Source organism: Phyllostomus discolor, chromosome 2, assembly GCF_004126475.2.
Source record: "Phyllostomus discolor isolate MPI-MPIP mPhyDis1 chromosome 2, mPhyDis1.pri.v3, whole genome shotgun sequence".
NCBI lineage: Eukaryota > Metazoa > Chordata > Mammalia > Chiroptera > Phyllostomidae > Phyllostomus > Phyllostomus discolor.
In genome coordinates, this window is record NC_040904.2 from 101,819,685 (window position 1) to 101,831,409 (window position 11,725).

General features: G+C 45.5%; 1 protein-coding gene across 2 annotated transcripts in view; it reads left to right on the plus strand.

Moving 5' to 3' along the window:
• Positions 1–3,742: 3,742 nt before the first annotated feature.
• PARP14 (poly(ADP-ribose) polymerase family member 14) overlaps positions 3,743–11,725 on the plus strand; it is a 40,628-nt gene continuing 32,645 nt past the window's right edge. For both annotated transcript variants that reach the window (XM_036018188.1, XM_028505229.2), the window contains exons 1-3: positions 3,743–4,034; positions 8,284–8,417; positions 9,601–9,634. In XM_036018188.1, coding sequence (XP_035874081.1) covers positions 3,848–4,034; positions 8,284–8,417; positions 9,601–9,634 — 355 coding nt within the window. In that variant the 5' untranslated portion in view covers positions 3,743–3,847. The remainder of the gene's footprint in view (positions 4,035–8,283; positions 8,418–9,600; positions 9,635–11,725) is intronic.

The following is an 11,725-nucleotide window of genomic DNA, read 5'->3' on the forward strand; positions in this document are numbered from 1 at the left end:
CCCTTTATATTCATAAAATTTATAGTGAACAAAGACATATGCAAACTTTTTTCTCCGGCAAGCTGGTCATTCAGTGTTTAACAGCACATCACTAGTGATCATGATGACATGGTATAAAAATAAAATACTGTGTTTTTCTTTTTTAATATACAGGCCTAGATTGTACTCTTTCTGAGAGTTAGTGCTTGTCTTGAGATATACGCCTCTCTGTCTGACTGGGGGTTACCTACTAGGAGACCAGGAAGGATCTTTACTCTGCTGTGCTCTTCATCTCACACAAATTCGGAAAGATCCAATCTGTTCTGGACTCTTCTGCAGAAGCCTCCCTCCACTTCCTGCTCGACGGTAGTATTAGCGAACCTAAATGACTCCTATCTGGGAAAATGGACATTAGGAATTACCGTCCTAGAAGAATGGGATGTACTGGAGACTTTCTCTGTGCAGGCTTGAAGAAGATGAATTTCCTGACAGGGACATGGACACAGGGAACGAAGCTGGGAACTGGGCATGTGCATCAGGTGGCTCTCTGAGAACTAAACTGGCAGTGGTAACAGAGAACTTGTCCTCTTCTGAAGTCATATCCTATCTTGTGGGACTAGGCCAGGAGTTTCAGGGGCAAAGTGAGGCAGAGAAGTGCACATGAGGGGCTCACAACTCACTGGCCCAGAGCAGATGGGAAAGCCATCCTTTCCCCAAGATACACACACTGCAATGGGAGAAGTGGGGCGAGTTTATAGGAGAGAAGTCTGCAGAGAAGCTGAAAGGAGCCTGCTGTTAGAAGTTTGCATTGACATTGTAGAGAAGCTGAAAGAGGAAGTTTAGGTGAAGCAGAGAAAAGGAAGATCAGCTAAAAAATGCGGGTGTGGGTTGTTATATTAAGATCAGCAGTGGGTAGGAGGTGAAAGGAGAACCTAGAACAGCCATGTGCACACGGCCACTCCTAACCTGGGGGGCGACCATCCCCTGGCCCGGAGAGGACACTTGCTTCCTTGGAAGGAAATGAGTTTCAAGAGGTAGATACCCCTTGGAGAGAGAGAATTGAGAGGATAAGCATACTGTGGGAGGGGAAAGGGTGCCAGTTCAACAGTGAGTCAGGTCAAAACAACTCAGGAGAGAAGACAAAGTATTGTACTTCAGGACTGATGACAGTCAACAATTTACTTCTCATAGAACTTTCTTTCCTTGGCTTTCAACACCTGCCATCCTGATCCCTGATGGGTTTTTCCCGATCTGCCCAGGTATGATGAGCAGACCTCCAGTGGCAAGCCACGTTGATGCTGATAATTAAATGAATCCTTGAAAGAAAAAAATAGAAATGGCCAGCTAAAACCTCTGCTATAAAGGGTTTCAGTTTCATACTGATTTTATTTCTTGTAAAATGATGATATGAGGAAAAAAATAAACTGTTTGCCCAGTTCTTGACCCCAAAACTTTGGGGAGAAGAGGATGCTGATTTTAGCTGAGACTTGTGGTGGGATGCTTTGTGGGGAAAAAGCCACCACTGTGTGACTGACAGCTATCACCAGCCCCCTTCTGCGCCTTCCCCACTTCCTCCACTGGAAACCAGGGAGGTTTGGACTGGATGATAGGTGCTACCTGCAGGTAGAAAACTGGAGAAAATATCTGAATAGATATTTAGCATTGTTATGGATCAGGAACAAAAGCCTGGTGAACTCTGGCCCGTCTCTGGCTCTCTTCATGTCCAAAATTCAGTTTTGTGATCAAGGGACAATATGTCAGGGCCAGCCCTGCAGGGAAATGCAGCTCTAATTTTGGCAGAGTCTAAGAGACCTCACTACCTCCTTCACAGAGGAAACAGACTCCATCAGGGGAGGACCCCCACACCTTCCATCAACAGTCACTCAGAATGACCTACTTCTGCACTCCATCTCCACCTTGCTCCTGGTGCAGTGGAAGGGAGAGTGTCCCCTTCCTGAGGTTACTGCCTCCAGGATTCCATCCCACGTCGTCTCACAACCTCTCTTCAACCTTCCCTTCACTTCTTTCTAACAATGTTTAAACATGCCTACAACTCTTCCATCTTAAAATTAATTTAAAAACAAGAAAACAAATACAACAACAGCAGCTGGATCCTATAGCCCTCTAAGCTGCTCCCTAACTCCTTTTCCCCCTTCAGTTACACTTCTGGAAGAGCTGACTCTCTTGTTGCCTCCACTTCCTTCCCTTGCTTCCAGTCCTCCCTCCATTGCCATCTCCATCTCCTGCCCCCTCACTAGGGACAGTGCTTGCAAGGTCCCCAGCAGTCCAAGGGACACTTCTCTCACCTGATGCACTGGTGGTGTTTGAATGATGATCTCTCCTCACTGCAAACGCTCTTTTATTGAGTCAATAATAACACATTCTTAGCCTCTCTTCCACCTTTTATGGCCTCCCCTTGGTGCTCACATCTGAATGATGTCACTATTATATAGCCCAGCGATTTTCAACCTTTTTCATTCATTCCCACCAGACAGCTATTGCTGTGTTGACTATTACTATATTTATGAAAATTTGACAGTCTAAGGGAAAAGAGGTCAGTGTCCATGATGAAACAGTCAGGTAATGCATGTTTTAAACATTCTTGAGGCACGCTGGTTGAAAGTCGCTGATCTAGCCAGTTGCTCAGGCCATCTGTGGATAACCATGAAGTCATCCATGAGCATCTTCTCTTGCTCCCCACATCCTTCAGCCAGTCCTGAACTCTGTATCAAGATTAATTTAGAACCCTACCTTTTCTCAGAGGGTCCTCCTCTGCTGGCACCCTGGTCTCAGGCACTTCCATCTCTCACCTGGGACAATACAGTAGCCCACTTGGTGGTCTCCCTACCTCTACTCTAGCTGCCACACAGCAGACAGAGTGATTCTTTACAAGTAAATCACACTGTGAAACACTCCTCCTCTCAACTCCCTAAGGTTACCTTGCCCATCACCCTTAAACCTCAGGTTACATGTCACCTCCACATAAACCCTCCCAGAACCCCTCCCAATTTGTTCCCTGAACACCTGTCTCTTCCTTCCAAGGGTATTTATTCCGCTGTGTCGTAACTCCTCTGAGTCCCATAGCTTCCTGAGCTTAGAGAGAGCGGGACCTGGGTGGGTCTGTTGAACCCACCCTGAGTACATGGCATCATGTAAATATTCCACTTTTATATATGACTCTGGCTAGGTGGCTCAGTTGGTTGGAAGTTGTCCTGCACACCAAAAGGTTGCAGGTTTGATTCCCAGTCAGGGCACATATCTGGAATGTGGGTTCCATCCTCAGTCCCGCACCTATCAGAGGGAACCAATGGATGTTTCTCTCTCTCTCAAATCAATGAAAATATCCTCAGGTGAGGATAAAACAAAACAAAACAAAACACAACTGTTAATGTACTGTTCTCCCCTCAGTACATTACCCATTTCTAGACACATAATGTAATTAACAGATCATGGAACAAACTGCAAAGGAAAGAAGGTAAAATCCTGACAATTAATTGATTGAAAGAATGGCCCCAAACATTCTAGAGAATCACAGTTTGATGAGCTCTTTTATTTCCTTGTAAGAAGGATGGGTGCGGCAAAAACAAAACTTTACATGAAATTTTGGGGCCCAAAGCTACTAATTTCACGTATGGCTTGTGTGAGTGGCAAATAAGACCTAAGCTTAGGCACCCGTGTACGCCCAGATGCCTTTGCTCCGGGCCCCAGACATAAGTGAAGATCGGTGACTAATCAAATCGGGGCTGCTGTTAACGAAGGCAGAATTTACGGGCAGGGAGTTCTCCCGGAAACGAAAGCGAAAGAGGCCAAGCTAACCTAAACACCCAGAGTCGGGGTGGGACTGCCAGAGCCGGCTGCGGACCTGAGGATGGCTGCGCCCGGTTTCTTCCCGCTGCTCGTCGAGGGGTCCTGGGGTCCCGACCCCCCGAAGAACTTGAGCACCAAGTTGCAGATGTACTTCCAGAGCCAGAAGAAGTCGGGAGGTGGAGAGTGTGAGGTCCGCCAGGAGCCCGGCAACCCGGTCCGCTTCTTGGTGCTCTTCCACCCGCAGGACGGTGAGCGGCGCCTGGGGCGGGTGTGGGCGGGAACCGCCGGGCTGTCCTGGCTGGAGAAACTTGGGTCAGGGGCACGCAGTGGGAGAATCTGCCTGGCTCTAGCAACAGCCGTGGGGAGTTGCAAAATGGGCCAAGGGTGCCCGGAGTGGAGGTCGCTGTGGTTCCCCTGCCCTGCCCTTGCAGGAGCTCAGTGGTACTGCCCAGAGGTGGCGGCAGAACCCTGGAAGGTATAGAATCACTTACCTCATTTTACAAGGGGATGTAGTGTATGAATGGCAGAGTTGCATCAATTGTGTTTTTGTCTTCTGCCTATTAAAGCAGCAGTTCTAGAACTCCCAAGGTTTTTGGGAACACGATTTTAAGGGAAGAGACGGTTTCTAGGAACAGTATGTCCAAATATATTGAATACTTTGGTGAGATAAATTTGGTTGAAAATAAGTGCATTGATTTCTTCTGAGAGACACCATGAAACTCAGACCTTTACAGGGGTGTCCAAACATTTGGTGTCTCTGGGCCACACTGGAAGAAGAAGGGTTGTTTTGGGCCACACATTGCTACATGTAATCACAAAAATACCTCACAATGTTCTAAATAAGTTTACGACCTTGTGTTGGGCCTCATTCACCGCCACCCTGGGCTGCATGAGGCCCATGGTCGGACACCCCTGCTGAAGATCAGTGCAGTGTTCCAGGGAGGACATGTTAGCGTTGGGAAGGAAGAGACACATTTGTGTGCCGTTCTGGATTTGGTGACCTATTCTGTGGGAATGGTCAATGCTCCATTTGAGAGCATTGACCATTCCCATTCCCCCTCCCATTTGAGAGGGAAGGGGAGCGAAAGCCCTTTTCTTTCTGTAAACTTGTAGGCGGGGAAAGAGAGGGGCTAAGCAATGCGAGAAGCCAGGATGGTTTCCCCATGGGTCATGCAGATTCCCCGTGGTTCTGGGGTCAACTGAGACAGGGGCATAGATGCTGCTTAAAATCCCATTGTCTGAGCAAAATAGGGAGAGTTACTGGAGGGGGTTGGTGACAGCTTGTTCTTGACCAACACAGTATCTTTGTTGGTAGTTCGGTACTTTGCCGCCCCCGCCTCGGATTCGGGGTGGCCATCAGACTGGGTTGACCAAGGTTGAGAGTCTTGAGCTTTTGAGGGGGAAATTCCCTCCTCACAGGCAGTTGAGCAGCTGAGTTCTCCTCTCCTCCTGCTTCCTGTTGCTGCTGTTTAAGAAAGGCAGAGGACAAATATCCACCACATATCTGTTTGCTTAAGACCTCCACCAGGTCCTGTAGCAGGAGCCACATGACCACCTGCTCCCAGACTGCACATTCTTTTCCAATGAAATCTCATAAAAAAGGATGTGGACACCCTCTGATCCTGCTTTCCTGTCTCGGGATTTGAGAATCATTGGAGCTGGAGGAGAGGCAAGGAGGCTTACAAGGCCATGAGAGCAATTGGAAAGCTTTATGCAGGGATCCAGAAAGGAAAGATAAAACCCAGAGAGGAAAGGGGTACATAGATAAGTGTAGAGGAAGTGAGGAGGGCAGCGGGGCAGGAGACCCACTTGGCTCAGAACCTTTAAGAGCACAAAGTACAGAGTTTTCCAAGAATGAATTTCACCAAGGAATGCTCAGAAGGGCAACCATATGATGTAAGTGGTTTTCTCAGGGGATGTTACCACTTTGATTCCAACTGTTAACATCAGTGTGGGTCTGGCCCTTAAGGACACTCCTTTCTTCTTTGGCATCCCATTACCCTCCGGAGTGGTTCTCAAATTGGGGCCATAGACCCCCTGCATCAAACTCACCGCAGGTTGCACAGACACAGCCAAGCTCTGTCCCATAGACTCAGGAATCCTGAGTGTGTGCGGGTGAGAGGGAATCAGCACTTTGAACCAGCACCCCAGGTGACTCTGATGTGCTAAAGTCTGAGATCCCAGTTGTCTGTTGTTGACTCTGAATGAACAAAAAGGGAGATGATTATAGAAAACACAAACAGCATAGAAATACAATCAGTGCAAAATATAGTTTTGTGATGATACCATCATTCTGTTCTAGCCTTCAAAGCAGAACTAATTTCAGTCTCCTGCCAGGCTTCTTCCTTCATGTATTCTACCTGTGATCCCCTTCCTCAACCCCCCAGGCTGTTCCAGTGATTCCTTTGTGTACCTCCCGCATGGACACCTCAAAACGTAGTCACTCCAGGGCTTAGATGGGCAAGGTTCTTGGGAAGTGGAAAGTCCCAGTCAGTTTCAGTTTCCTATCAGAAGTGTAGTTTCTCAGCAGCAAGTTGCCAGGAATTTGCTAACAGTGAATGGCCTGACCTAGCAGTCCCAGGGCAGATCTCCTACAGGGACACCCTCCTCTCCACACCAGAAGTGGCCTCAGCAGGTGCAGGCTCACTGTGTAACATGGCTTTAGTCATATAATTCACATAGTAAGAATAAGCCCACCAGCATTTCTCTGTAGAAATTACTCTGGAGCACACAGGAACTGTTTGGAAGCTGTACCTTACGTTTACATAGTTCACTGAATTTCTGAAAAGTTGAGCATAAATTGACTTAGAAGATTTTAAATCCTGTTTCAGATGTGTACTTTTATCATCCTCTCTGGCATAATTTGGCTCATGATTATCGTCAGCCTCTTTGGGGTAAGGAAACCCATCTTCTCTTTAAACAAAAGTAAATGTGGATGGTTTGAGGTTAGTGCAGAAGGGACACAGGTCACCCAGGTAAGCGTGGTTGGACATCAGAGTTTCAGGTCTTTTTTTCTCCCAGGTTCACCTTCTCTTGGTTGGGGAGCACTTACTGATCTTGCTACCACCTGCCCTCTTGAAGTAGTGGTGCCCATACATATTGCCCAGAGAACAGGCTGGCACATTTAAATGCCTGGATGGGACTCTACCAAAGTCTAGGGAATAATAAAGTGAATGCATCACAGAGGTCCACAACTGAGAAAACTTAGCTTCCTTTCTGGCTTCAAGGGTCTTCTCCAGGCCTCACTCAAGCTTAGGGCAGCCCCTAAGGAGTTCGGGGAAAGACTCCCAGGAAGAGTGAATTAGAGTCTGGCATTTCTTCTCATTTTGTTTCTGGGGGTGTTTCGTCCAGTTGGCATCCAGTTAAGACCTCATTTCTCCAGCCTCTTCACGGATGTTGAGGTGGGAAAGCTATTCAAGCCCTTCTTTTTGAAAGATTCCTACCTGTATCCTTGGCTTCAGCAGGCCAACTGTATCAGAAAAACAATGTAGTGACCCAGCAGTCCCAGCAGAGCCACATCTGTGAGCAGGTTTCACAGGTTCTCCTTCACCCCGACATCTTTGGCTGTCTGTGCCAAGCACACCTCCTCGTCCACACTCACTTCCTGTTCTTCACAGTCTCGGGTGTAGGGGCTTTCGCTTTCTCTCTGGCTGCTCTTTCTTATAATGAAAACTTACATTTGCATAGCTCTTGTGGATGTCAAAAAATTCTTTCACTGACCCTCGTTTGAGCGAGGAAACAGATTTAAGGGAAGTTAAGATATCTTCTCAATGTCACTCATTGAGTTACTGGCAGAATTGGAATTTAAATCCAGATTTTCTGAACGCTTGTCTATTGTCCCTTTTTTTTTACTACCATTCAGCTGCCTGATGTGCTATTAATTTTTTAAATCTCTTCATCCTTTCCTTTCTTCTCCTTTTACTATCAGATGTGAGGCTCTTACCTTCACAAGTTAAAGAATTGATTGAAATAGCTTATTATCTAGTCTCCTGGCCACTCTGCTTTTGGTGACCCGAGTCATCTTCCTGAAACATGGCTTTTGTCATGCTGTGCCCCAGTACCCAGTCTTCTGATCATTTCCCTTTACTGTACAGTAAACATTGCCCCCTTTCTGAGTGCCTGCTGAGCTCCAGGTACTATACTAAATTCTTTATAATGTTTCTTCAATTTAATCCTTGTAACACCCATGTGAGACCATCTTTATTACTGGTAATTACTTGTTAATATATAAGAACACAGAGGCTTTGGAAGATGCTTAAGGTTAAAAAATAAGTTTAAAGGTAGAATTGAAATCCATGTCTGCTTGCTAAACTTCTCCTTTTTTCACTGCACAAGGCCTCCCTTGACTGATGATGGCAAAGCCTGTGGAAATTATGAAATAATTTTGTGAATAAAGGTTGATTGACAGTTAACTTTGCCTTCTTCCTCCTCCTCCTCTCCTTCTGCTCCTTCTCCTCCTCCTCATCCACCTCTTTTTCTTCTTTTCTAATATTTCAGTTCGGCAGAAAGTTCTGGAGAGAGAGAACCATGAGTTAGTATGGCCAGGGAAAGGAACATTTAAGTTAACTGTCCAGCTGCCCCCTGCCCCAGATGAAGTCCATGGTATTTCTGAAGAGGAAATTCCAACAAAGGTAAGTAAAGGAGTGAGTAAAAGGGAAGAAGGGTATTCTTCCAAGGTGTGTGGGATGGGAAGCACAATGAGGAAAACCTAGTGGAATAAAAAGTATAAATTAAACTGTAGTGAGAAATGCAGCTTACAGATGTGGTGGGATAGGTATGGAATAATGAAGGAGGGATATATTTTTGTTCAATTTTAGACACTTTGGAAAAGTTGAGATTTGGGGGTTATAATAAGGGTGGTATGAGATGTAAAGTGTTGGGTGTGTTTGTCCTGGGTGCTCTTAACCTGGAACTTACTATATTTATTTTTAAATTGTTCTGAGGGGATAGTGGTCCATCTGCCTGTACTAAGTATTTCCTACGTGGTATAGCAATAGTATCTATCTCATGGGATTGTTGTGAGGATTAGATGAGACAGACTCTGTAAACAAATGGCACAGCACTTATTCATAGGAAACACTCAATAAATGTTAAGTGGAGAAAAGATTTAGGTCTTACCCCACTCCTTCGACACTTGGTGTCCACTGGGTTTCTGTTATTTGTGACTCATTTTACCAATGATTTTTGTGCTGAGCAAGTGGATATGCTACTACACTGGGGGTGCGTTCAAAAGCACCACTGACAGAGCTTTTTATTATCATTTCTATTGACCCTATAGCTCTAGGCCAGCCTCCAGCACCTTTTCTTTTTTTTCTTTTTAAAGAGTTTATTTATTTTATTTTTAAAGAGGGGGAAGGGAGGGAGAAAAAGAAGGAGAGAAACATCAGTGTATGGTTGTCTCTTGAGTGCCCCCTACTGGGGACCTGGCCCACAACCCAGTCATGTGCCCTGACTGGGAATGGAACCAGCTACCCTTCAGTTCACAAGCTAGCACTCAATCCACTGAGCCACACCAGCCAGGGCCAGCACATTTTCTTAATGTAAAGAAACTATCAGTAGCCCTGGCCAGGTGGTACAGTTAGTTGGAGTGTCTGATTTTAAGGTTACAAAAGAGGTCAAGATGTATTTATCTGCCATGGTTTGATCCCCGATGGGGGCATGTACAGGAGATAACTAATTGATGTTTCTCTCTCACATCGATGTTCTCTCTCTCCCTTCCTCTTTCCCTAAAATCAATAAACACATCCTCAGGTGAGGATTTAAAAAATAAATTATTAGTAATTTATTAATTCTACTTTATTGTTTGAATTTCAGGAATTCAAGACCAAAGAACATGCCAAAGAACCAGGTAAGGTCTCCGTTGAGATGACTGGCCTTTGCAAGGCATTTCGCTTTTATTAAAGATGGCAGAGGTAGATACCATCCTTGTCTTCTTTACCTCATAAGGCAGGGTTTTCTCAGCTTGGAGGTGCCTGGGGCTGAATCATCTTCATACTCTTAGCCAGCTGTGCAGAGGGTGAACACTGGGGGAGCCACTTAAGCTCTGAGGGCTCAGGTCAGAAGGATGGGAACAACTCTCTCTGTGCTGACTGGGAGACATGGGCAAAAGGTGCCTGGAAGGTGGTGATAAGCTGACCTTCAGAGGCCACTTGTGCCCAAGCTGCCATCGAGAAGCAAGGACATGATGTATCAGTGGGTGCTGTATGTGGCTAAGTCAGTTTCTGAGCACTGGGTGTGGAAAGTGCTGTCCTCTGGAGCCACAACAGGAAGGTGTGGGTCCTCTGTGGATGAAATCTTCAGAGTGGGGTGCTCAGGATGTGGGCACAGCCCTCCAGACCAGCAGTGGCTCTCCTCGTCCCATCTGCTGTAAGAAAAAGCCTGAAACCTAGTGGCTGTTGTGGATTCTGTTGCTTAACTAGTGCCTGGCATTTACTAAAGAAGTGACTAGTTTTCCTGGCTTAGCATGCTGTATAAAGGGGAGGAAATGATGAAACGTGTTGAGTGGCTGATCAAGAGAGAGAAAGTGATACACATATCCAGATCTTAGGGAAAAAAATTGCAAAAAAGGTCTAAATATTTTTCTCTAAAGTTGAAATTGTCTTGAGATTATGTTTAGATTTTAAAATGGCACTAGGATAAGAGCTGTCTTTACTTGGTTAAATGACTTGATAGGGATGTATAGGTTGTTTTTACCTAACATGGATATACTATTAAACTATAGAATCTAGTATGCATGGTTTCCTTAAGAAAATCATGATTCTTTGAGATAAGAATTTTAAAAACTCCTTACCTGAGGCTATGTTTATTGGTTTTAGAGAGAGAAGAAGCGGGGGGGGGAGAGAAAGAAACATCGATGTGAGAGAAACATTCATTGGTTGCCTCCTGTACCCATCCCGACTGGGATCAAACTTGCAACCCCAGTATGTGCCCTGGCCGGGAATCAGTCCTGCAGACTTTTGGTGTACAGGACAATGCTACAACCAACCGAGCCATGGGCCAGGGCTGAGCCAGGATATATATATATATAGGTCTTTTTAGAGTAATTCCTGTTTTCCATTTTTCAGATGTCAGACTGGCTCACCCAACTCCCATTGTTCATTGTGACCCCCTAAATCCTTATCTGTTTCTTGGAAAGTAACTTATATGCTATACCCTCAAGTTTGATTTAGACCAGGAAGTGATTTTATATTTGTACTTTTGTATCTGTGCCGTTTCCCACATTGAGAGTTTAATCAAGCCTGGGTTTCTTACGGTTTCATAGATTTTACCCCAACTCTGTCTTTACTGATTTGTTAGCACTGCTTCAGACTCACTTAAGATCCCAGGTGTGTGTATTCTCAGGGAAAGTCATCCAGCCCCACTCCACCAATGGACTTTTCATTGTCCTGGAAATCTTAAACCCATTTATTAACCTGTTTTTTCTTGACCTAGACTCTAACCAGCCAAAATATTGGATGGTCTTCAACAAGATACTTAAGTTGGCCCCTTTAAGAGATGGCAGTGGAGGTCTTTGTTGAATGGTTGCTGTACACTGAGCCCTGACAATCGCTCTAAGGCTGGAACTCTTGAAATTAATTGGAATGGTGTAGACAGTTTTCAGAACTGAGCAAAATGAGGATGGAGGGTGGTTACCGAATAGGTCCCATATCTCAGGGATGAGGAGAGCAGAGGACACTGCATCATGGATGCACTAGGCATGCCTGAAACCCCAAGCTGCAAGTTAAAGATTGACAGGCAGAGCCCTGACTAGTGTAGCTCAGTGGATTGAGCATGGGCTGTGAACCAAAGTGTTGCCAGTTCGATTCCTAGCCAGGGCACATGCCTGGGTTGCAGGCCAGGCTCATGAGAGGCAACCACACATTGATGTTTCTCTCTCTCTTTCTCCCTCCCTTCCCCCCTCTCTAAAAATAAATAAATAAAATCTTAAAATAAAAGATCG